We start from the raw sequence: 27,822 nt of genomic DNA, 5'->3' as shown, positions 1-27,822 counted from the left end.
TGAGAGTGGAAGCGGCAGGTTCTGCTGCATTTGAAACCAGCTTGGCCCCTGTGATCTTGGGTCCTGCACTTCTGAGGGACTTAGGACGAAGAATGCTCTCCTCCTCCAGAGAAAGAACTGTTGGAGTCAGATGCAGATCAAAGCGTATCGTTTTTCACTTTTATTTTGGGGTTTTGTTTTTCCATGATTAGAAATAAGAAAACTTACAAAAACGAACAACATGAAAATATGTTTTGCATGATAATATATGATTAACCCAGATCAGATTGCTTGCTAGCTCTGAGACGGAGACAATTTGGGTCATAGAACATTGGAAAACTTATGTGGAAATTTATTACATGTAACTGATAAAAAATTTTTAAAATATCAAATAAAAATATTTTGTTAATGCTAAAAAAGAAAAAGTTGGGTGGAATCCTAGTGCCCTTCCACTTAGACTAAATACACTGCCCCCAGTGTGAAGAAGAGTAAAGAGTTATATTTGGAGTTCAGTTCTGCCCTTTATTAATCTTTGTGATTTTATACAAATCATTTAACTTGGCCTCCTTTTTGTCTCCCATAAAATGAGGGAATTGCCCAAGGTGACCGCCAATGGCACTTCCCTCTCCGTCTCCCTGCACTAGGCAGCTGGCCCCAGACTTTGCTTTCTGAGCTTCCCGTTGGTTAGCGGTAGAGCGAGTACTCGAGCCAGCTCCAGCGTAGCCGAGGTTCCGCAGGGGCACATATAAGACAACCACAGAGGATCGAACAGTTGACCAAAGGAAGTTTAATTGTCCCAAAGCCTAGACGACAAGGCTACTCCAGCACACAGGCTAGTGCACATTGCAGAGGGAGAGGGGTACCCTGCTAGTTATTGATCCTATCACAATATCCCAGCCCAGACATCTTCTTCCATTTGCTTTGCCAGCGTCTACTCGTACCTTTTTCACCTACCTCTCAATGTTTTCCATTTCTAGCCGTGGAAACAGTAATCAAATCTGTGCAGCCATTGCTGCTAGAAAACCATGTCCACTGCCTCCCCCGTGACACCACTCATCATCACTGTGACTTCCCGGTCCAAAACTTCAGGCCCTGATTACCACTCCTTCATCTACGTTGTCTGCCTTTACAAGAATATCAGTTTCTTGAGGGAAGGGACAGTTCGCTGTTGTATCTGTTTGGGTTAACAGAATGCTATTCCAAGATAAGTGCCTAAGGAATGCTTTTCATTTATGGATTCAAATTTATGTTCCTTTGACTGGATCCAGGACATAGTCATATAGTCTCTAAGCTATAAAGCATGTAAAATTTTTCTTGAGATTTTAATTTTGTTTTAAATCATTTTTTATAAAAATAAATGTCCAAAGCAGGAATATCTTTTTGCTCTACTTATTCCTTATTCTGTCATCTTTTTATTCTTCAACACAATTTTAAAGTAATAATCTTGTTTCTTCTATTCTATGCCAAAAGTTTTGTCCAGTAATTTTCTAGGCTTTGTATTTTGTTTAGCTAGGGTCCCTCCAACTCTTCTCTGTACTAAAAGCTATTCCCTGCCCAGGACTTTTTTCTCAGCTTTCTTAAGAAAGAAACTAAGAGGAGTTGGGAGTAGAGGGGAGCCACAGTGCCCCTGGTTCCCTCTGTGTGATCATTTCTCTTATTCTTGTTATTTTGTCTCACAGGAAAATGCAAAAAGTTCTCATCTAATATCTTGTTTTCTCAGCCCAGAAGAGATATTTTCCTTCTTTACTTTCTAGGAAAGATTTTAGGATCAAAGGCTTTATAACTAAAATGGACAGGAGATAGAACAGTCTTCTTCCTTTTCTTTCTCCCTTGTCTTTGAAAATTAAATTTACACAAGATCTCTGACCTGACTTAGCTAACAGTCTTTTACCATGATGCCCTTAGGACTTGGCTCTAGATATTGCTGCAGTTTGGCAGTTGAAGGTGACCATATCTTTTACAACAGAACAGATTTTTTAAAAAAAGAAATTAACAATAAATTTTGGAAAACCTATTTTAAAAACAGTGAATATAGTAATGTATTTTATGAATGCATTTATGTATTACATATTATTGTGTTATCACATTAATGTATTTTCAGGGAAGGAGAAGGAAATAAGTATTTAACTTCTATGTACTAGGCACTATTAATAGAAATAAATAATGTAAAGTGCTAAACACTTTACAAATGCTTTTTTTGATCCTCACAACAATCTTTCAAGGTAGGTACTATTATTGTCCTCATTTTAAAGAGATTAAGTGACTTGCCCAGGGTCACACAGCTAGGAAGTATCTGATGTCAGATTTGAACCCAGGTCTCCCCATCTCCAGGGCCAGTACTTTATTCACTGTAGCATATTGCTGCCCCTTAAGTGTGGGGGACACAGACATTAACCAGTTATTAGAGTAGTTTTACAGTGAGGATTTAGAGAACAACTATGCCTATAATGAGATATTATTAGATTGTTAAGATTGCTGATTTGTGTCTTTTTAGCTTATTAGAACTGTTTTATAGTAAACTATTTTGTCTGCTTTTGTAGATGCTGCTGACTGAGTACTTGGATATGAAGAATACTCGAACAGCTTCTGAACCATCAGCTCAACTTAGTTATGCTAGCACAGGACGGGAATTTGCAGCTTTTTTTGCCAAAAAAAAACCTCAAAGGCCAAAAAACTCCCTCTTTAAGTAAGTATTAGGTTTGCAGAGATGAGCAAGTGTTATATCCCCAAACCCACTGAGATTTACAAATTGCTTGTCAGTAAATTACATTATTATTTTAAAACATTGGTTTAAATGATGCCATAGTAAGTTGATTTCTAAAGGCTTTCTTCAGTTCTCTGTACTCCTGTTTATCATTAGTTAAAGCTACAGTATCAGAAAATGATTCCTGAAATATCTTTACTTTTTAATAAAAAGTCCAAGGAACCTTGGGGAAATTAATGGAAAAGGAATGAATATTCTACCTTCTGAGAAAATCCCTAATCCTAAGTACTTATTGTTTTTAATAAGACTTCAAATTATTTATATTCTCTCTTGATCCTTGGATACCCCATTCATTGGTGAAAGGATAATTTCTTTCACTATTTTACAACTTCTACCCTGTTGGCCTCAGTTTCCTTATCTGTAAAAAAGAACTGCAGAAGCAAATGACAATGTACTCCAGTATCTTTGCCAAGAAAACTCCTCATGGGGCTCGTGAAGAGACAGACACAGCTAATTGAACCCATCTTCCCCATCTCTAATATTTTTACTCTCTTTTTCCTTTAATATTATTGAGTAAAAATTCCATTTCCACTATTTTTTGTTGTAACTGATTTACTAACCTACACTTACACTGCCAGTTCTCCTCTATTCGAAGGGACAAAAGTGGAACATATATTCCCTGTTTTCTCCAACAGAAATAAAGGCAGAACCAAGTTAAGATTTTGTTGTTGTTTTAAAAAAAAAATTGAGTTTCTATTATACATAGTTTAGCCTTCTATACCATTTACTGGGTTAATTTTGGAATTGATATACATTTTATATTTTCTTAAGAATTGAATTGATTTATTTTGGAGAATGTTCTCTCTTTTCCATAGGTAGTATTCAATTACATACAGGAAGTAGATCATTATGGCATGGTTAGTATACTTCATGTCTTCTTCCAGTCTTTATCTGAATTACTAAACAGTTTTAAGGATTTTTTAGGCAAAAAAGCCTGTGATTTTACATATGCTTCTTAAATTTGTGTAATCCTCTTGAGATTGTAAACCATTGACTTGGCAGGTAGAAAAAAATTTAGAATTAAAAAAATCTTCAGGTTATGAAGGGTTAACATTTTGGTAAAATCCCATTATTCTCAAGTGCAAGAAGCACTTTATTATCTGTCATTAATTATCTCTAACTAAGGTTAATTGTGTGTATTTAACAGCTCTCCTCTCTTAGCTTGTTTGACTTTCCCTTCCCTTTTCACAATGCTGTTTTTCTCTTGTCCTCTGGCCAGCAGCTTTCATCATGCTTCTTGGAGGTCAGTCCTATCTCTTTTGTGTTTGCCTGACAGGTAGATGTTATGGCAGAAGGAGCCCACTACTCTACCTTACATCAGACTTTTGGTGCCCAATTAGTTTTTGCCTAATAAATAGAAAATAATCCAATGTAATGATTATTTCTATTAAGCTTTATGCCTGTGTCTATATATTCATTTCTATTGTCCATGAATGACCTTTCTTAATCCTCCAGTTGTTAAATTAAATAATGATCATGTGACTACCTATAATGAAAACATAGCTCATCAATACTCCATAGTGACAGTGATGGGTAAGCAGCTTTCCTATGTCTGCTGTCTACTGGAAGGTTTTGTTTTAATCTTGTCAAATTTCAGTGTTGATATGAACTCCACTAAGGATTTCATTGTTGAGTGGCTGCAGTCATTTCAGTCCTGTCTGATTCTTCTTGACTTCATGGAACTCTGTCCATGGAATTTTCTTGGCTGAAATAATGGAGTAGTTTGCCTTTTCCTTCTCCCTTGGTAAACGGGTTTGTAGACTTGCCCAAAGTCAAATAGCTGGGAAGTTTCTGAAGCTGGATTTGAATTCATGTCTTCCTTATTCCAAGCCCAACATTCTATCCACTTTACCACATAGCTGCTTTTACTCATTACTTTTGTCTGTCTCTTTCTTTTTTTAATCCATTGTTTCAGATTTTAAGAATCTGTTCAGTTTTGTTTTGCATCTTTACTTTTCATTGAAGACTCTGAGTAGCCATTATTTCACATTTCATGAATTCATTCAATTATCACATGAATTTTCTTTCTTTCTAAACCCTTGTACTGGGCCTTGTATGCCAGACAACAATACCTCACTTTGTTGTTATAAAACTGTTTTTGTGGAGGCTAGAAACATCCATTTTACAATTCTGTAAAAGTGTTTTATTTGGTACTTGGTAGAGGAAAAAGCTAATTGTATTTTAGTAAATTTATTTCTTGAAGACAGTAAATTATAGTCTTCCTGGTCTCCTTCTTTGGGGTACTTAACAGTATTTCTAGAGTACCCCTGATAAGGAAAACCCTTCTGGGAGTTAAAAAGAGGAGCTGTTGGGGGCAGCTGGGTAGCTCAGTGGATTGAGAGCCAGGCCTAGAAACGGGAGGTCCTAGGTTCAAATTTGGCCTCAGATACTTCCCAGCTGTGTGACCCTGGGCAAGTCACTTGACCCCCATTGCCCACCCTTATAGCTCTTCTGCCTTGGAGCCAATACACAGTATTGACTCGAAGACAGAAGGAAGGGTTTAAAAAAAAAAAAAAAAAGAGGAGCTGTTGTCTAGTAATAGAGATCTGGAGTCTTACTCAACTGAGAGCTGAACTGGGCAGTGATATGATCACAAATGACACTGAAGTAGTCCTTTTTGCTCCACAATTCTGATCATGTCACTCATTCCTCTGCTTAAAAATCATCAGTCACCCTGCAGATAGTAGTCTTATTGAGGACAGGCCTGTATTTTTTGTTTGCTTGTTGGGTTCTTTTTCAGCTTTTTATCTCTACGATCTTAGATGTTAGGCTGAATGTAGTTGTCGCTTAATATATCTGTGGGATTGTTGAAGTATTGAATATAGACTAAGTGGCATAGGAAAAGGTCCACCTCCTGGTGGACCAAAGAGAGTGTGAGCCGTTAATGGGGTGTTTGGAATCTTCTTTTGGGTCAGGTAGGGCGAGGTTGTCTGTGCTATTAGCTTGCAAACCTTTCCTGTGTTCTGCCGTAGGTTCGAGTCGTCCTCCCATGCCATTAGCATGAGCGCCTATTTGCGTGAGCAGAGACGAGAGCTGTATAGCCGGAGTGGAGAACTTCAAGGTAGGTAACAAAACTTCTCAGGCAGTTATTTTTACGGGTAAATTCTGAAGCTCTTCTAGCTTGTGAGTTTATAGCCTCTATTCACAGGGTACTTTCAAGATAAGGGAAACTTAAAGACTTGATAATCTGTTTCTTCTATCACGTCCCAGCATCTGCTGTAGGGCAGCTAACACCATCAGTGAGGCCACAGAATTTAGGCTAGTTGCTATTCAAGAAGGAGCTCAAGGCAAAAGATGGGATCAGACACTCCATGCTCAAAGCTGCCAGACTTGGGCCCAGTCAGACCTCAGGAGAATTCCAATATTCTGCTTCTGTCTGCCACTCTTGATTTCAGCTATTATTTTTGAGGATTCCTGGAGGATAGAAGGCCTGCCTGAGGATCGCAAATGGAAAAATTCAGAGCCCATTACTTTGGAAGGGAAGAAGGATAACTGGAGGTTGTAGGCCAGTCAGCTTAATTATGATACCTGGAAAGATACTGGAACAAATTATCAAGAAACTGATTTGCAGGCACCTCGAAGAGCACAAGGAAAAGGAATCTTACACGAGAGTAAATAACCTAGTTTTATGAAAAGCAAATCATCATCCTAATAACGTTGCCTTCTTTGACAAAGTGATGGTCTTTACAGATAGAGAAAAAGCCAGCTATGATACGCGATTGGGGTTGGTTAAGGTTTTTGATTTTGTACCACTTGATATTCTCAGTAAACTGCTGCTGTGGAAGAAACTGAGTAAAAAAAAAATCAATTCTGTGGGTGAAGAAGCGGTCAGAGAGATGCATTGAAAGGAGAGTGATGGATAGCACTTCATCATGTCGAGGGGGATGCTTGTTAATTGGTGAAGTTTGAGGTCAGCTTTGGGTTCAGCCTTATTTCACATTTTCACCAGGGCCTTGGATGGTAAACATGGAGATGTGCTTATTGGGTTTTTGTCGTTTCCTCATATTGGTCTTGCCAACTCTTTCTGACCCTATTTGGAGTTTTCTTGGTAAAGATACTGGAGTGTTTTGCCATTTCCTTCTGCAGCTCATTTTACAGATGAGGAAACTGAAGGCAACAGGGTTAAAGGACTTGGCCCAGGGTAAAGCTGCTAGTAAGTATATGAGATTGATTTGAACTTGGATCTTCCGGACTCCAGGCCCGGTACTCTATCCATTGTACCACCTAGCTGTTTAGGTTACTAAACACTTTGGAAGGTAAGGAATGTACATTGATTGAGGCTTCTGTTCGTCCTTTGGATCACAAGCTGAGGACAAGTCCTTAGTGCAGGACTTTTAATGTGATACTGATGAAAATTAGCAGAAGCATGATAGTCTGTGGGTAAATGATCTTTCTCCTCTACTTTATCATTGATTGGTTACTGATCAGAGTACTGCATCTTATTCAGGCTCCTGTATTTTACACAAGATATGTAGAAATGGAAGGGTTTCCAGGGAAGAGAAGTAAAAATGAAGAAAATGACTGGAAAAAGATATTGTTATAGAGGTTATTACGTTGCTAATTCATTCAGAGAAAATTAAAGATTGAAATCATAATTCCTTTAAAATGGAGTAAGTTTAACTGACAAATTCTCATTGTGCACCTGCTGTATGCAGGACAATTGATAATAAATAATCAGTAAGTTAGCTTCTTGAAATGCTACAAATAATAAGTGCATATTATAGGATCTCAGGGGAAGGAAAGGTCACATTTTATTGCAAGTGAAACAACAGAAAGTTTCACCTCTACAGAAGACAGGATTTTCAGCTAAATGATAGATACTAACTAATCCTACTTTGCCTGATTGATGATGATAAAATTTTTTTTTTCTAAAAAAGCTTTATTCCCAGAAGATTTATCAATTGAGGTATAACTTCTTGTATGAGTAACAAGTGGGGATCACTGAATACATTGGAACTAAGCAAGGATATGAGCATAACAGGAAGATTTTCTTTTTCTTAATAACCTACTTAAAATGTGGGACTTGGAATATTTCTATATTCTAACATAATAGCCAGTGCTCACTGAAGAATAAGAATCCCTTTTGGTAATGTAAAGAAGTAGTGGGCGAATAAATTATGCTGTTAAACAATAATTTTGACTTTTTAGCTAAATCACCTGACAGGAAACTGTCCTATCAACTACCTTGATCTTTTTTTTTTTTTTTTTTAAGTTTCATTTAAGAAGTAAAGTTTCTATACAGAATGCTTTTAACATTTCAACAGGAGAAAAAAGAGGAAAAATCATACCTACTTTCCATGATAAATGATTGGCCTTTATTCAGCTTTTCCATTAATCTTTCTGATTCATGGACCATATAGCAATATCTACATTTAGCTTTGTCCTTGAAAAAGTCTAATTGAATTGTTGAGTCAGATTGGTAGACAGTGGTGGAAGGCTACCTCTTCTGTAAATGTAGCACAGTTGCAAGCTTTTTTTCACAGCAGTCCAGGCCACAGGGGTTGACTGTTCCCACTACTGCATGGAAGCATGATAAAGAAACCCACCAAAAAGAGGATCAAAGTAACATTAAAAATCTCATATTTTTTTTTAAAAAAAGGTCCCTGCCAACTTTTTACCCCCATTTTTCATTTAATTAAAAGTGTTACATGTCCAAAAAGCAAAAGAATTTTAAAATGAGCTTTCTACTCTTTCCACAATTGGGTCTAAACATGATACAGATGGTTCATTATCTCTTCTACTTTTAGGGATGGCTAAGTTCAATTTCAAAGTCTTGTGGCATAACAGGTAAGACTTCTGTGAAATTCTCTGCTTTTGTCAGTGACATCCAGTTTCTCTGAACCTCTCTAGGAATTTCATTCTAGTTAAATAATTGTGTTACATGAAGATAACTAGATAGATAATTATTTTAATGAATATGTAATATTGTCATAGCTTCTTGACTCTTAAATTGACTGATAAATATTAAGATACATAAAAGTGGTAGTTTACTTCAGTTTTAGGGTTCCTTTTTTGGGAGAAAGGAAGGTAATTGATCACCAGAGAATCCTTTGGGAAAAAGCATAGGTCTGTGGAGTTAGAAACCTGGCCCCATCACTGCCACTAACAACCTGTGTGACTTGAGGCAAAAATTTCTTAAACTGTGCCTATGTTTCCTCATGTGGAAAGTGGGAATAATAGTATTTGATTTGCTTGGCCTACATGTTGCAATGATAAAATTAAATTATATGTAAAATGTAAGTATTATTTGAAAAATTAAAAGTGTGTTGGTGAAATAAATTAAAGCGGGGTTATTATTTTTGAATCTAGGGATTTTACCTTCTTTATTTCTGAATCTTACCTATAATACTACTTATCACATTAGTATGAGTTTTACTTATTTGTTTTGGTAAAATCTGTAGTCATTAATAATAGTTTATATATAGTGTAACAGCCTTTGTAGTTTCTCCTTTTGAGAGGGGAAGGGGCATAAAGAATAATGGCTAGGAGGCAGGTGGGTAGTTCAGTGAATTGAGAGCCAGGCCTAGAGACGGGAGGTCCTAGGTTCAAATCCGGCCTCAGACACTTCCCAGCTGTGTGACCCTGGGCTTGACCCCCATTGCCTACCCTTACCACTCTTCCACCTATAAGTCAATACACAGAAGTTAAGGGTTTAAAATTAAAAAAAAATAATAATAATGGCTAAAGTGTGTTTGCCTACTTTGATTAAAGTGGAAATGAATGCCATGATGGATTACTCTTAAGTCTCTGACTACTTTGAACTTTTTTTTTTTATTCACCAATACTGTCTCCATAATCTTTCCTCTTATCGTTTGTATTAATAACATATAGTTTTAGTCTGTCAAATGATCTAGGCTTTGGAATGATCTGACCCTGCAGCTTTAGAATGGGTATCTCCCAAAATAGCATAATAAGAGTTGGGAGCCAGAATGCATGCATCTAACTGTTGACTAGAGCTGGCTTTTGATTTCTTCCCTAAACCTACTCCATTATAGTTTATTGGTTGAGTTATGAAGCCTTAAATTTTTTGAACAGTATAATTTTCATCACTAGCCGTGCCTTGTCTCATGTATAAAAATCCTAGATTTATGATTAATTAGCTAGTTTGTGATTATTTGCTTTGCAGAAGAATTTACTGAGATACTTTTAATTAACAAACCCCCTAATAACATATTTAAAGTACTACATCATTTGTATACAAATTTTCAGTGACTTGTCTTTTACATCAAATGAGGTACCTTCTTAGGGTGGAATAATTTTAAATTTGTGCCATATAACCCTATCATGTATAGTTTTATTTGTTTAAGCTGGATGAGAAAATTCTTAAAGATTTTTTTATAGTTTGCTTAGTGACTGGGTAAACACTATGTAGGAAACCATAAAGAAGTACATTTTTTTCCTAAAATGTGCATAGTTACTACAAAATGGTTCAAGTCTTTCATATGTCTGCACTGTTTCAGGCCTTAGAAACTCATATCAAAACTAACTGCTAAATGTGTACATTTAGGTTCTTGGGATTTTAAACATGCCATTTAATTTTAATCAACATAAGTATAACATTCACTTCATAATCATACATATTTCATAGATTCTTAGAAAGATCTAAAATTTCATCTGGAAATTTTCTTCCCTGGTACAAATTATGGATATTTCTACAAATTTTTTTCTTTTTTCTCTCTTTTTAAAAACTTTTTTTGAAATTTCAAGGCCTAGCATATTACTCTACTCTTTCTTATGCCCCTCCTCTACCCATTCTGCCTATAAATTTTCTGTGGAAATATACACAATATTCTGGAGACATTTAATATTTCCTGAATATGAGTGACAGTAGTTACTGAAGCTATCCATCCAATGTGACTCATTCTCATAATATGGCTGGTCCATTTCCTTTCCAAAGCCATAAGATCATAAAGTAAGATCTGAAAGGAATTTATCAACTGGTCTTTATATCACCTTGTCCTATACCTTCCTTTTCATATGAAGAAATTGGAACCTACCCAGTGAGATAATATGATTTGTCCACAGAACGATGAATTTAATTCCAAGTATTAATTGTTGATGTCAAGATTTGACCTTGTTCTTAATGGTATTATGACCAGTAGGGGGCTAAGGTTGTATTTGGTATAACTCAGGAGAAGCCCAAAGCTTAGCTTGATGTGAGAATAAGGTTTGATCCCCACACCAGCTGGGGATCACTAAGCTTCCTTTAAGAGTGAGAATTCTCTAGCTAACCACAAGGCCTTAGGAACCAGTTTCTGGCTGTCATTTGGTTAGAAGGTAACCAGGAAGTTGAATGTTGATTTCCTGAAACCTTTGATTATATTTATAAGATTAGCACTAGCTTGAAGTGGCTATGAACAGTTTAAGAAGTTATTAGGATCTTACTACACAATTATAGATATTGCCTTCAAAGTAAGTTGTTGACTTTTAAAGATCACTATAGGCTTAAAGATTAAACTGGGTTTATTTGGTAAATTGATGGGTAGATAAATTGGGAGGAGAGTGGTTGATGGAAACCCTGAATAACCTTGCCTAAGTATTATAAGTATAAATAAATTTTTAAAATGAGGATGTTCCTAAGAAGCAAAGTTCAAATGGACTTTGGGGGTCTCCCTCTGACTCTGAAGCTGTTTGTTGCTGAGCCCAGGGCTATGAAGTCCCTGGGTCAGATGCTATTGTAAATCTTGTTGTTTGCAGAATAATCTTGATTGGAAATAAAGCTTATTGGCTATGCCAATAAAAAAGTGTTTGATATGGCTAGCAATGAAGGTTGACCCTGCCTGCCTGCCTATATCAAAACTTCCCACCACCGGGGCCCAGACTGTCACCTCCTGCCTTCTTAACCCAAGGAGGAAAATGAGACCCTGAGGGATCTATGGACCTCAAGTTATACCCTGTCCCTAACTGTCATCTTGGCACATGCCCAGGACTGCTTTGCCAGGTTCTGAGTTCCAAAATGGCAAACTGCTTTTTTGTACCTACAGAAAATGGCTGCCCATTTCTGTACATTACAATGGTCAGTATGGATTCTGTTTCTAGTTTACAAAAACATTGTTAATCCCCAACCATTGGGGTCATTCACAATTTCAAAATTTATGCTTTTTGTTCAGTTATTGAAAAGAATGTTAAATAATACCTGACATCAGATATAGAGGACACTATTCAACACACATCTGAAAGTTTACACACCACTGTGGATAATATGATAGGATTCCCAAGGAAAGCAATTATATAGAAATGCAGTTTTAAGGATATTAAAATAAAGTAAGTTGATAAAACATAGGTTAAAGCCAGGTTAGCTCAGGTTAAAACTCTGTTGAAGATTTTGAACCTTAGCATTCATTTGACAAATGAAGAAACAGAAAACCAGTGCACTTGCCCAAGGATATGCAGGTTTAACCTTGGTGATTTTTTCCCCCATTACTTCTTATTGGCAAGTAATGATTGTTCACATGATATATATAGTACATAGACTCCATCATGGAGTTTTCACTTGTTTTTTTGTGCCTCATCTAGTTATGATACTTCTGAAATCATGGTGTTCATAATTTATGGCCACAAAGTATCTGTGGGAGAATCCTGTTATTGGAAAGATGGGCTTTCCAAAGAACTAGATACAAAATAGATGCAGTTTGATTAACAGAATGATTAAACAAGCTGTTGTGCATGAAGGTAATGGAATATTATTGTATTATAAGTAATGGATATGAGGAATTTTGAGAAGCATAGGAAAAATGATGTGAACTGGTATAGAATGCAATGTGTAGAACTTGGAGAACAGTATACAAATGACCCATGATATAAATTATAATATCAGTAAAACAAAGCTGAACTCTTAGGTGACTGTAAAAGCCCATCTTGACTCTTGGGAACAGAGCAGAGGTAAAATATTCCCCTCTTCCTTTGCATAGAGAACTGAAAATAGAGAATGCTGGACATTTGTTAGATATGGTCCCAGGGACAGTTGGGTTTTCTGCTATAAAGCAGGTATTCATTGATTAGGTAAGGATTTGTATCTGGAAATGGCTTGAAGCAAAGACAAAAGGCTAGAAGACATCAATAAAAGTTACTTTTACTTATTTTTATAAATTCTAGTAATTGGTCTGATGGTGTTTCATAAATTATTCTTACATTGGATGATTATTCAGAAAAGATAATTTCAACCAGCTGCTTCCTCCTCCATTCTCCTCCTGTCATACTTCCAAAACACTATCCATCTGAGTTGGGGAGAAAAGGGATCTTTGGAAGGGGAGCTAGAGCTAGAAGTGTCCTCAGAGGCCAAATCTAGTCATCTCATTTTACATTTGCAGAAACTGAGGCACAGAGAGATTGTGACTTGCCTGGATTCTCATGACTCTCAAGTGTTTTAATCAGCCTTTGGGCTTAGGTTTTACTGACTTCATATCTAGCACTCTGTTCACTCTGCTATCCACTTGCTTCATTTTAGAGATAATCTAGTCTGTCTTCCCCTATTGCTCTGGTACAAGAAAACAAATTACCTCATCCTTGGATAGTCCAATCATTGAGAGCTGTCATTGTGTGATTCTGTACATCCAGACCAGAGATTATTTACTTCAGGCTCCTTGGGGTATCTTAAAAATTGGGATTACTGTACTCAAGAAGCTGATGGCTATGCACATAATTCCTCTCTCTACTATTGTCAATACCAGTCTTATACACATGTTGAGATTTCTGGACAAAGAGGGGCATGTGTAGGGCTTAGGCCATATTTTAAGACCTCTAGGATGAAATCCAACCTCAAGTTCCAGATTAAAAATAGAATATTCAGCTTAGACTGCAGGTGGTGGTGGCAGCTTGGTTATGTATGGAGATTGCAAAGTTCTCTGTGCATATGTAATTTTAAGCTTTTAGAGTTGTGGTATGGCTGTAAATATGTGCAGAGTGACTTTTGGCTTCACCACAACTCTAGGCTTGAAAAGCTTATATTACAGTAGTATATGTGAATGATATATGAATATTGTAATAGTCATAATATAGAATGTTCATTCCTAGAATTGTGATGGCATCTCCTGAATTATAGCCTGTTCATTTGCATATTCATGTATGATTAGCCCACATAAGTCCCATTTTGTTTGCACATTAAAGCTTTCTTCTGACATCAGTCAACTAATTTACATATTCCTATTTGGTTGGATAGTAATATTCAACTGCAGACTAGACTAATAAAATCTGGCAAAACCCTTCACAGTGCTGGCCTGGAGTATGATATTGAATTTCTATTGTTGGTGGTCCTTATTTTAACCCTTAGCTTCCATTGTCAGAGGCTGAAAGGTAGAGATTTTTTAGTCTTGGCTGACTTTTTAAAAAAGTATCCAGGAATATCCTAGGATCCAGTGGAAAGAAAGATTGGCTTTTGCATTTGAAAACCTGAGTCCATGTTCAGAATCTTCTCCTTATTCCCAGTAAAGCTAATTCACCTCTCTGGATCTCAGTTTCCTCATTTGTAAATGGTCTGGTCTGGTCTAGATAGTGGTGTGGAATTTAAATAGAAACAAAGGCCACTAAAGCATGCATAAAAATTCCTGCAGGCCACCTATCAACTCAGAAAACCATTTACTAACATATTTTGTTGTATTTTTACTTATTTTGTTAAATATTTTCCAATTACATTTTACTCTGGTTTGGACCACACTTGGGAGTGTCATGGTTGGAGACTGCAGGTTTGAAACTAATGATCTTGCTCCCTGGAAATGAACCTTCTACCAATAGTTCTGTGACCTTATGATTTTACTGCAGTCCTAGACACACAAATGCAGTCCTAGATACATTGGAATTTGAGAGTTCAAACTATGTTCAAGTGAGATATATTATAAAGACTTTTATCATAGCAGTAGTTCCTAACTTGCAATCTATGGGATCCTGAAGCGATAAGGATTGTGTGACCCCACAAGTAAATCCATAAATAAGCCAGCACATTTTCTACAAATATATATTCAACTGTCCCCTGTTAAGTTCATTTATCATGAGTAGGAATTTTTTCATTTTTTATACTTTTATTCTAAGCACCTATCATAGTGTTTGGCACAAAGTAGATAATTAATAAATACTTGTTGATTAATTTATGCCACATTTTCAAATATAGAGATAGCATTGTAATTAATAAAATCCAAATTCTTTTAAATGAATTATTGAATTCATAATGGATTATTATTATTATGTATATTATTAGTTTGTAAAACAATAGCACAAGCACAATTATGTGGGATTACATATACTTAAAAATAAGAAAAGAGAGAGAAAAGAAGAGATAATCTCTAATTGCCCCTCTGATCAACAGAAGTTCTGAGAGTCTTCTGTCTACTTTCTTCTGGAAAAATCAAGGTATCCTTATGCTTCCCATTGTTCTATTTTCCAGGACAAGAGAAAGCTAAAACAGAGAACAAAGTTCAAGTCATTAGGATGCTTATTTGGTTAACCAGAAGGAAAGAGAAAGGAAGGTCAAGGGAAAGGACCCCAGCAGACTTCTCTTAAAATCCTACCTACTGCTTATTGTCAAATCATATATTCTCAGACGTCTATCTTCTTACTAAGATTGAAGAAAGCTCCTCAGATCTTTTTACTAATTTGATCTTACCTGCATCAGTGATCTTAACCTACATCAGTGAAGGAATCAGTTTCCAATCAAGACAATCCATTCTCATTTATAAAAGAAACCTGTCCTGTCAATTTGGTCCACATAACTAAATAGCCTTAAATGTGTTAAAGAAATCTGAAATCAAGAGTCCTTTCCCATTCATAGATGGAAAGCTATCTAATTAACATGGGATCCATTAGTGAATGCTTTTTTTGTTGATTGGAAGCAAATAAGAGAGGAAATTCCCCCCTTCTCCCATTTCAAACAGCTAGATATTATTAGCTACCGTGTTTCCAAAGATGGATGAATGGAGCACACCTCTTAATGTGGCCAGTTTGAAGCACATGCTTGGCCACATTAGCTGAATACATCATCCCAGGCCCTTAAATTTTCATAACAAAACAGTCTTGTTCCTTTCACTTATTGTCTACATATTCAGCTCTTACTTTAACCAGCAACATTAAGGTAGCTATGGTAATGGTCATTAGAGAATTCAGCTAGAAATTGATTATAATCCAGCACTGACAAAGGTTCTCTTGAGATAATATTTGAGAGAGTCTAATGGACCCATTAAATGACCTTTTAGGTTTTCCAAGTATTACCTCCATATTATGTTAGAGTAACAAAAAGCAAAGTACCAGCCTTGATTTCTCTCATCTTCCATAAATGTCCTCATGAGTCAGGCCAGCATACCATGCCCATAGCATTTCTAGAGAGTCATAGGAGAATTTTCTGTTTAAGCAGCATTTCTTGCTTTTGTATAACTGTAATTAAAAACCTTAACCTTGGAATTTCTAAGGGACCTTGATACAGAGATACATACAGTTTATTTTACCTTGAGTTTAATTACAGGAAAAAAATGTTTCCAGAAATGAATTTGTATACTTTCTTTTGTAAGATAGTAAATACTGTATAGCTGAGCATGTTACTCTTTTTGCTTTAGCTGCTAAGGAAATTTGAAGCTAAATTTAGTAATTAGCTCATCTAAAGTGCCTGGCAACTGCTAGTTCCCATTCTCTTCTTAGGTTACCTTTCCTAATTTGAATCCCTAATTTTTATTTTGAAATTGTTAATTTTTGTCTGCTCAACTTCTTTTGGATATTGATGAAATTCATTTATTTGTCAGTCATTTTTACAAATGGAGATTTTCCTTAGCATGCCTAGAATCTTTGATTTCGGTTCCTCTTTTTAATTTTTTGGGTCCCTTTTCCATTTACCCAGTTTTATTTCAAGGCATCCTTTAACTCTCCATCCCACCCTCTACACCCTATTCATTCTGGGTGTTATTGCAGTACATCTAACTCATCACAATGTTTTGGTATATCGGTGCTTCTTTTTCACTGATATAGATAATCCTTCCAATGATGCAGGCCAAAATTTGGTTCATTCCTTTTCGTTTTATGTGACTCCTCTCCCCATCTACTTCTATAATTCTCTTGAGAGGCACTAAACCCAGTGCTGGGAATCCTTTATAATCATCTGATAAGATGTGGACCTCAGTGTAGATTGCATATTGTTTTCATTGATCTTAATTCATGACCATCTTTTTTTGTCTCTGTCTGTCTCTGACTCTTTTCATTCCTGTATCTTTCTGATGTTTTCAATCTTTTTAGGAGCAATTTGTTATCGGGAATAATTTTCAGCCTATTTTTGCCTACCATGAGTCTCACCATTACCCTTCAGATGACCTGAAATTTTGATTTCTTGGATACTGTGACTATTTTATGGATTGTGGTTGTAAAACATCACCAGAAGAATACTGATATTAAAGAAGAATATTTTAGGGATAGGACTAGGGAATGGAGAAGTTTAGGATGATTAAAAATGCTTTATAATTTCCCAAGTTCAGTTGTTTCTGCTGTCTTCCTCTTCATTTCTGAGCCCACTTTTCATCCATCTGCAGCCCAAAAAGAATTTGGAACTTGCCCATACTTACACAGACTATGAATAGATTAGTCAAGTTTCAAACTCAGATAACATGCATACTATAGTGGAACAAGTGCTGACTTTGGAGTCAGAGGACCTCCATTTTGAACCCTAGCTTTGTTACAAAAAACAAGTCATTCACTCTCTTTGGGCCATTGTTTCTTTATTTGTAAAATTGAAGTTGCTGGACTAGCTGATTTCTAAATTCCCTTCCAGCTCTAAATCCAGGATCCTATGGCTCAAAATTAAGTGATCTTTGTAATTAATCATTCATCTTCTGCATTTATATTTTAAAATAGAATTCTTGGGCTATCTCTCAGAAAGTCTTTAAAGATCCTCCCCATGAGTGGAAACACAGAAGAAAAACAACTGCTTGAACACACGGGTTGATGTGGACATGATTGGGGATGCAGACTTGAAAGGACCACACAATGCAACTATCAATAATATGGAAATAAGTCCTGATCGATGGCATATGTTAAAATCAGTGGAAATGCACGTCGGCTATGTGGGGAGGGCTGTGAAGAGGAAATGCAAAACATGAATCATGTAACCATGGAAAATTTTTCTAAAAAATAAAATATTAAAATTAAAAAAAAAAGATCCTCCTCTTGCTCCCTCACCCTACACTCACCTTGTTTCACCTTTACTTCTTGCGTCTATGCCCCTTAAGTTTTTAGACCTGACTCCTAAACATCCATTCTGGTAAGACTATGGTTCAGTTGCCTCACAGATCAATGGTTTTGTTCAACCCTGAGGTTAATCCTACCGTCTTCAGTTTCATATACTCCTGACCTTTTTCCACCTTACTAAGTCTGAGTATTTATAAGAATAAAGTAAATACAAAAGTAATACAGAGAGTACAACCATTATTGTTCTGGAAAGATATGTGAACAGTAAGAAACTAATTATAATCAAGTTTCCTATATCGAGCTCATTTTCCTATGTCCTTTCCCAATGCTCATATGCTTTCATGATCTTATCCCCTAATTAGAGACCTAGTTCCAATTTCCTCTAAGGTCTCCTGAATGGCACACTTCTGCCATAGTTGGTAAGGTGCACCTTTTCACTTTGACTGAGCCTTGCCTTCCCCATATGTACAGTATACTTATTGATACAAGTCATCAAAAGCACTCTAAAGGTATGAAAGATAGTCTTTTTTCTTCAGAAGTTCTTCCTCTATTCACTCTTAGGGAAAATAATCATCTTGCACTGACCTTCCTCATCCTCCCCTTTTTAGTAAGGAGCTGTAACTTTGTATTTATTTTGGTAATTTCTAAAATGACCAAATATTTCCTCAGCCTGTTAGTTGGGATATGCTTTCTAGTTTGGGTCTGTAAGGTCATAAAATCTGTATTCTCAAGAAAGTAAAAAGGAAAAATAAATAAAACATTCTTCTTCTTCTCTCCAACTCCTATTGTTAGAAAATGCTATTAGCTCCAATTTGCTAGAATTTCTTGGGTGGGATGTAGAAGTTATACCAATCTTATAGACTTTTTATGTTATGTAAGACTAACTGTATATGTTTATTATGTTTAGGGAGACATGATTTAATCTGAACAATAGACTTGTAATATAGTATATATTCATCACTTTATATAATATGCCTTAGGAATAGCTTGACTTATTTACTTTTTGGAGCAGTTATTGATACATCATTAAATGTAACACAAGATTTGGGATTCCTTCTTCAGTGCTAGAATTCAGTGCTAATTCCTAATTCCTCTTCCTTTGTTTTATTAGCCCAGAACTTTCACAGAACTTTTTAAATTGGTTTTACTATGCCTTTTTCTGGCTATTTTATCCTTTCTCCATCGGCACATCTTTCAACTAGGCTGGCATTTATTAAGCATCTTTCTGTACCAGGTGCTGGGCATACAAAGTCAAAGTGGAGCAGTAAGATCCTTTTAAAGGATCTTATAGTCTTGTGGGAGGAAACATCAGGTACACATAGAAATCATTACAAAATGTATGCAAAGGCACTATGAGGTAATTTATTGGGGGAAGAACCCTAATATCTGGGATGGAAGTATCAGGTTAGGCTTTGGGTAGAGCTTGAGCTGTGTCCTGAAAGGAACTAAAGGCTAAAGATAAGAGACAATACTATTGATCCAGAGGAGAGTGATGGGATATTATGAAGTGTTACAGTCAACAGCAAGTAGAACAAGAGGAAGAGTAACTTCCTTAATCCCACATGTTTTTAATCTGTAGAATAGGGGCAGGAACCTTAGGAACCAAATATTTATCTTTTCCAAGGTGGTCATCTTTGTTGGTTGATTGTACTTTTTTACATTCTGTTACAGGGGAGGGTTCATTGCAGGGCCGTATTCACATAGAGTAGCTATAGGCAGCTATATTGTAGTACAGGTATCTTTTCATATAGTGACTTTCCTCATCATGGCTTCAATATGTTGTGTGTCGGCACAAGAAATTAAAAGGGAATCTTTGGGGAATTTTGCAAAAGCTGCAAATGACAGGCCAGGCCTATAGATGACATAGAAAAAGTTTAGAAACTTAGAAATGCATAGTTTTCTATACTATAAACACATTTTTACCTCTTAATACCATAAATATATACAATTTCCTTTTTTAAAATTAAAAAAGTAAAAAGTTAAAATTTGTAAAAAAAAATATAAAGCCCAAAATTTTATGCTAATTTTCCAGATCATGAGAGTGCTGGGCCCTGTGATATGGAAGGCATACCTGAATGATTGAAATTAAAAAAAAACATTTTTCCCCAAAACCTCAGTAAAATGGGGATGCGGCTCACTTTACCTAAATGATCCTGCAAGTCTTTTTTAGCTTTCTCATTCTTTGTGTTCTAACTCTTATGCAAGTATCAAAGAAAAAAAAAGGATAGCCTCTTTAGTCTTATAAATCAACCTGAACAAATGCTCATTCCTGATATTATGTATTATTGTGTCACTATAACATCTTTTGAGATTGGTTCAACATCGGTTGGTCCTAGATGAGCATTACCGTATAAATGAAAATTCCCCGCATCATAATTAGGGGAATAATGCAGTATTCTCCTAATTAAGACTTCCCTTTCTTTGTGAGTGCCACCTTGGCAGCAAATGGCATCCCAAACTGATGAGCTGTAAATTTAAAACTGCAGAATGCCAGGTCTGGTGTGGGGGAAATGAAGTTATGTGTAGGTGCCTTGTTCCATTTGAATTAATCAAAGGGCTACTGGTGTAGACCAGCTGTGTTCTCTAATGACAAAAACGAATCTTGACATTTTGGATAATGAAAATTCAGTTCAGCACCTCTTGGAGATATATATGATAATATATTGTCAGTCCGAAGCAAGGGGAGAGGGAAGCAAAATCCTTGTCTTATTAAAATAGACAATGTGACAAGTGGACATTGCCGGGTCCCTAGTTACCAGGTTGGAGGGGGACTGTGTATGTAGGACAGGAAAGATATAGTTCAAGAAAATGATAGGAATTGATGTTTCAGGAAGTGAGGTGAGAGATGTGGCATAGTGCCTCACCTTACTGACACTTGTCTTTGTTCATAATGCCTAATTTCATGGTTTATTTTCCTGGGGTGTGGTAGGGTATACTAGTTCTGGGAACAAGAATCACTTTTTGGGTTTGACATTATTAATGCAATCATCTAATTCATACCTTGTAAGCCCACTTATTATTTCCTCTGCGTGTGTTTTTTCTAGTTTAGAGGATTAGCTGTACTGTCTCTTCAAAGGCTATCCAATCAAGGAGGGGTTATTAAAACCAGGGCGCTTTATGACTGAGAATTAATTAGAGAAGCATTTTCATGCAAAACATCCAATTTTTTGATTAGCAATGGAGCAGGGCTGCAATTAACACTCTAGGAAGCTTAAATTTCCAGCTTTTTGATTCTCAGGAAATGAGATTATCAAGCCAGGGTCAGGCACTTGACAGCAAAAGGGGAGATTATGTGTTAAAATTTTTTTGTTGTTGTTCCTTGATTTTGCTTCTGAGTTTGCTATTAAGGGATTGGTAAATTCAGAGGAGGGAAAGAAAAAAAAAACAATCCTGAAAATGCAGGAAACAGACATTGGCTTCATTAGTCTCCTACTTGCTATGCCAAGTGTCTGCCTTCCATGTTTGACTGAATATGATTTGAAAGCAGAGTAATAATTTTTTTATTACTACATTATTATTATTTATTATTCTACCATTCCTAGCAACTCATTTGGGGGTATTTGGCAGTTTTGAAATATTGAAATATTCAAAATATTTATATCCTTTGTGAAGAAGAAAAAAAACAACCCTCCCCCCAAAACAAAAACACAACACCCAAAAGATTTATATGTAAATGGTGCTATTCTGCTAGTGAGTGAGTTTTTTCTTTTTAATGTAGCTCTTGGAAACCAATTTAAGCCAGGATTTAGGTAGGGAGGTGTCTCTTGATATAGATTACTGCTTATTAAAGTATGCCCTTTGTCAAGCTTTGGTATCTGTGATAAGGAGTAGGGCATCCCCAGAACTGTTGTAAAACAGTTTCATCATCAACATAATTAGTGCTCCTCAGGGAGGTGAAATACAATGAAGAAATCAATTTGATGATGGAAAATATTTCTCTTCCTCTTTCTATTCATAATTCATGTTTTTTGTATTGGGAAGAAGGAAGGGAAACTAACCCATTAAATCAGATATTCTTTCTGATCAATAATCATGTTTGGATCTGCTTCTCTTCCCTTACACTATGGTGTCCACAATACACAAATTTGTCTATTTTTTTGTTAAGGTCTCCTAACTATATAATATGCCTTAGAAAATAACATTACATTATTTATTATCTCCCTGGATTCCAATATGTTCACCTGCAATTAGATGGAATTGGGCTTCTTTGGTCCTCAATTTCTAAGTCTTGAGAGCCCATAATTGTAGGAGGCAACATGAGAGGTGTAGAGTGCACTGGATCTGGGGGTAAGGGAGCTAGGTTCAAACTCTAGATCTGCTACTTAGTACTTTTGTGATCTTGGGCAAGTCAGTTAATTAACTTCTCTAACCCTCAATTTTCTCATCTGTAAAATGAAGAGGTTGGGTTTATTTTAGCTCTAAAGATGACCCTATGCATTTTTGTTTTCCTTGTTTGTAAAGATTTCCTTGTATTTTAAATATTCCTTTAATTTCTAATATTTTTTGCTTTTATCTCTGTTGAGACTTATGTAACTATTGTAATCCTTTGTCTGCTTTAGTATTTTCATTGTCAAAGAATGAAGAATCTTATAGTAGGGATTTTCATTAAAAATAACTGCTTGAATAGAAATTATATCATGAGGTCTTTAGATGTAAGCACACTGAATAAAAGTGATTGTATGCCTTCCATAACACCAGTGACTTTGGTTGTTGAATTTTCCCTCTAAAACATTTCTGATTTAGGAATGTGATGCATTGATCTAGCCTTTCGTTCATATAATCCCACTATGGATCTCAGCTTTGTATGTCAGTCTTGCTTAATCCTCCTTCCTTTGTTGTTGAAGAGAATCTATCACTGGCTGGATGAAAATTGGCTGCGGTTTAATCTTGGGAAAAGAGAAGAAACTGTCAATCAGAGCTTGTACAGTTGATCTTGTTGAATTTGTAGCCTTTAGCCTTCATGTGGATCTTCATGTGTTTGGATGATGATGATGATATGCTTTTTAGTTTTCAGTAAAAATTTATTGAATGAATGAACTGAAAATGATGAATTCATAGGCTTTCCCTTATATCAGGGTACTTCTTCTGTTCATTATAGGGTCCTTTGTTGTCTGTTAAAGAAGGGCAGATATCGTGTCTTTTTCTTTTATATTCCTTAGCAATATTTAGCCCAATAATCAACTCAGTTGGAATATGCCTCTACTTTTTATGAAGCAAAATGTTGTTTAGTAAATTCTCTTTTCAGTTGATTTGCACTATAAAATTAAATTAAAGAAGAAATGCAGTCCACTTTGAAATTGAATCATACTATTAGAATGTAGCCAATGTGATATAATTTAGAGAAAAATAACTCTCTGATAAAAAAAAATTTACATTTGTGAGAAAGATCCTATATGCAAACTTTTTTTTGTTCAAATTATATTTAAAAGTATTCAAAGGAGAGAGAAAAAATTAATCTGAAAGTGAATAGAAAAGAAGAGCTCCCTGTATTACAAACTTAGTCACCCAGATAACAGAATGTTGATTGTGAGGAATAGTCACGTGATCATAAGTAGACTAGTCTCTGGTGAGAAAAGATATTCAGGGTTGTTATTTATCTTTTTACTTTCTGATCTATAACAAAAATATCATGTTTGACTGGTGAATTGCAGACAGTCATACCTATGAAGAATTAATTAATCTTTAGGGGAAATGACTTATGGATTCAATCCTATTTTAATAACAACTATGATACTCAAAATAAGTGAATCTCACCGAAATTGTTTTATGTTGGAAAAATATTTCAGTTATTGCTCTCTCTTCAGCTTTAGTAATTCTAGTAAGATTTTTTTTTCTTGGCCTTACAAATATTTATGTGTGAAATACTTTGGGATGGGGTAGAGGGGAGACTTCAGCCATCTTAGGCCCTTTCTAGACAGACATCTTTATCTAATTATTGCTGTACAATTTGTTATGGAATCCTTGACTTGTAGGAGAATATTGGAGTTCATGAAGCTCAGAATTAAAATATGCCATACTTGTTTAGCAATTCTGTTTCATTCCATTGTCTCATGGGAAATGTCTGGTAACTACCTAATGTCTGAATTTAGATATTAGAATTATAGAATCTTAGAGTCTAAAGGTGCCTTTAAGGTCATTCTGTCCAGTCATTACCTAAGTTTTCATAGCAGCATCTCAGGAAAGAATACACTTCTTGAACACCTCCAGTGACAGAATACTTACTCCCTTATAAGGATGCCCATTCCACATTTGGGCATCCTTAATTATTAGGAAAATTCTATATTATATTCAGCATTAAGTTTGATCACTATATCCTACTCCTAGAAAAAAAGAAAGTTTCACTTCAAAGCTATTTTTTAACACATTATCAGGGAAAACAGTTTCTTTGAACTATTTCTCCAAGAAAGATATCAGAAGGGGTCCTGTTGATTATTGACTATTGACTTTGGGCTATAATTAAGGACTAAGAGAAAAAATGGCAGACTCAAGATGAGGGCAAATGATGTGGTTGTTTTTATTTAGTATCTTTTGTGTTTCTTAATTTTTGAACATAATCCTTTTGCTTTCCCCATCCAGAAAGCCATCCCTTGTAACAACTACAACAAAAATCTAAAGTGAGGGTATAAAAGCAGTTCAGCAAAACTAATACCACAACTGAGTCTGACTGTAAATTCATTGTTTTATAGTCATCATCCTCTTTCCACTCCTGGCCCCAATTTCTGTAAGGAAATGATGGAAATGCATTTTTTTCAAACTCTTGTTGAGGGCTACATGTAATTTTATTAGAAATTATAGCTTTGAATTATATAATCCAATATAACCATATTGAATTATAATTACATATTTTAATTCCTATATTTAGACGATTTATATACCTTGATCTGGAGCCATTAGGAATTGGGCTTTGGATCCAGAGTGGTAGGACTCTAAGTGATGTCCAGAGGGTATTTTAATGGAGTGAAATAGATGGTTTGATTATATCCTGGGAGGTATATAGTGCTTTGAAGGACATAAACACTTAGCATTGGAGTTTTAGTTAAATGACATGTGCCTCATAAGTTGTAGAGTTGGAACTAGAACCCAATTGTTCTGACTCCTAATCCATTTAGGACATAGAACTATGTTGATAGTATGAGACAAGCTAACTGGGGAAAAGAGTTTGGTGCCAGTAGAGTTAAAACAGAGACTTCTTTTAGGACCATCCATTGTCTTTGTTGAAGAGAATTACTTGTTGAGGACTAGAAGATGAAATATCCAGGATTCATCTGAGATGGAGGGAAGGCAGGAGACATATTTGATGAAATGAGTGAATCAAGTGAAGACAAAAGTACGGACCCCTGAGGCTGTAAGGAAGACTGAATAGGAATAGATAATACAGTCAGTTAGTCAAGGCAGAATCAAAGAGAAAAGGACAGCATGTTGAAGATAAATCTAAAAAGAAATGGATCTGGAAACAGTTGTAGGGTGGGTAAATGTCTTTTGAAGAGATGAGTGTCCTTGGTGACCCCGATTGTCTGATTCCTTAAAAGTCACTATCTTTCAGTTTCCAGTAAGTGTTTTAGACCTAACATTTATCCTAAGATCTTAGAATCATAGATTTAGATCTAGAGGAATCCTTAAAGGTCATTCAATAGTTCAGTAATCTTGTTTTACAAATGAAGAAACTGAAGTGGCTCAGTGGATGGAGAACCAGGCCTAGAGACAGGAGGTACTAGGTTCAAATGTGGCCTCAGACACTTCCTAGCTGTGTGACACTGGGCAAGTCACTTCACCCCCATTGTCTAGCCCTTACTGCTCTTCTGACTTGGAACCAGTAAAAATTATTGGTTCCAAGACAGAAGGTAAGGGTTTAAAAAAAGAAAGAAAGAAAGAAAGAAAGAAAGAAAAATATGCCCAGAAAAGTCTTATGGCTTCTCTGAGGTTGCACAGACATCAAGTAGAAAAGATTGTATTGAACTCAGGTATCTGAACCCATTTACATTAGAAGATGTTCTTTTTCCTTTACCATTATGCTTTGTTTTGGTTCGTATTTGGCCTGCTTGATATTTCTTTTGTTTTACTAATGGCTTCATGAGGAGCTTTTAACACAGCAGAATAGTGGGTGGTTTTTTGCTTTTTTTTAAAGGTGATATGGCCCAACACTGATCATTGTTGAGCATGGCAGGAAGAATTTAGCTCAAAAACCACTGATGAGCCCACATAATAGTGCTGCTTGCCTGCCATTCCATCTGTGCTATCAGCATATTTCAGCCTTTAACAACTTTGGTAAAGTCTTCAGAGCTCATGGAGGCTACTGCTCAGCTCCATGTCGTCCTATGACCATGGGAGATTGTTGTTGCCATTGCCAAGCAGAGACAAGGTGCCCTAGTTATTATCATTGAACTTTAGCCCTTGTTTTACTCCGTTACAGGGATGGGACCTAGTATAGCGCTTCCAAGGAATGGAACCTTCTTTTAAAGAGAGAGCCCAGGACAGTTATTTCCTCATTTCTCACCAGCTGCCCTACTTTTGGACTTCTCTATCATGCCGTCATGCCCCAGGAATTTCATTTGGGAAATCTCACAGCCTGCAAGATTGAATCAGCCTTGGAACTCACATATTATTAGTGCCTTCTACCCCTTTCTTTGGAAAATGGAGCCATGAGCTCCAAAACCTTCTTCTAAAGAGGAGGAACAGGACAGTTATCTCCTCATTCTTTACCAGCTACTACTCTGCTTTTGGACTTCTCCATCTCTCCCCAGGTCCCTCAAAGGGGACTTTCTTACCCTCTTTCCTCCCATCCTTTTTCAGTTTCTTTGTGTGTTCTATTAACTTATGGAGGGAAAGAGTTCTCCCCATTGCTTAGGAGTTCCTGGCACATAATAGGTACTTAATTAATGTTTACTGACTAAGTGACTAATCCAGAGGGACAAAAGAACACTTGTGCTGCTTAGAGTTAGAGGCCTCCATCATTCTGTGGTCTTTATAACTCCCAGAACAATTGACCCTGCCTCTTCCAATCAACTGAGAGCCCTAATAAGTTGACACTTCTGTTATTTGGCATTCTCTCTTCTGCTTATTTCATACTAGAAAGATATTTGTTAATTGATGCTTCCTTCATTTCTACCATATTATGTTAGATGTTGTAGTTGAGAGAACTGTCTCCTTGTTTATAAGTGAAACACTCTACCTGATACATTGTACTTAGAATATATTTCAGCTCCCATTTTTGTGGATACTTCATAGTGATCTGAAGATTGAGGCACTGTCTTCCTCAGCTTAGGAAAGATGAACAATGAACGTATTTAACAATGCCAAGTGTAAACACCTGTTTTGGCAGTCTCCCATTTATAAATAGGTTATGATTGAAAAGTTTGTGCTTTAATCAGTTGTTTGGAATTCATTTTCCCCATAGTTGTTTGTTGTTATTCATCCTTTATTTTCAAAGAGTACTAGTGACATCATAGAAGAATGCTTGTGGCCTGGAACTAAGTAAGGCAGAGATGCACAAAGTTGTCAGCCTCACTCTGTCTTCCAGAGTTTTTCAAAGACAAAGGTCCTGCAAAGGAGACTGAGAAAGGTTAGGGTAAGATGAGAACCAGGAAGGCAATATCACTAACAAAACCAAATGAAAACAACAACAAAAGATAAGCTATAAGATAGTACCAAGGAATCTCAAGAGAAAAAAAACAAAACAAAACAAAAGAGGAGGTGAGAAAGAAACAATAAAAGGTCACAATCTTTACTAAAAAGTTGTAATCATGAGAACTATTTGGAACCACTTTTGAAGATGATCAGGTGCCATAAGAAATGATGAACAGGATGAGTTCAGAAAAACCTGGACAGATTTATATGAACTAATACAAGGTGAAGTGAGCAGAACCAGAACAGTGTGTGCAGTAACAAAAATATAATACAGTGACCAACTGTAGAGGACTTAACCCATT

The 27,822-nt window shown here is 36.1% G+C and overlaps 1 protein-coding gene across 1 annotated transcript in view; it reads left to right on the top strand.

The window, feature by feature from the left end:
- EXOC4 (exocyst complex component 4) overlaps nt 1–27,822 on the top strand; it is an 892,087-nt gene that overhangs the window by 225,853 nt on the left and 638,412 nt on the right. The window contains exons 8-9 of the mRNA XM_044679735.1: nt 2,520–2,665; nt 5,716–5,804. Coding sequence (XP_044535670.1) covers nt 2,520–2,665; nt 5,716–5,804 — 235 coding nt within the window. The remainder of the gene's footprint in view (nt 1–2,519; nt 2,666–5,715; nt 5,805–27,822) is intronic.

This window comes from Gracilinanus agilis, chromosome 5 (genome assembly GCF_016433145.1).
Source record: "Gracilinanus agilis isolate LMUSP501 chromosome 5, AgileGrace, whole genome shotgun sequence".
Taxonomy (NCBI): domain Eukaryota; kingdom Metazoa; phylum Chordata; class Mammalia; order Didelphimorphia; family Didelphidae; genus Gracilinanus; species Gracilinanus agilis.
The sequence above is the reverse complement of the archived record's forward strand: the minus strand, read 5'-3'. Positions and strand labels throughout refer to the sequence as shown.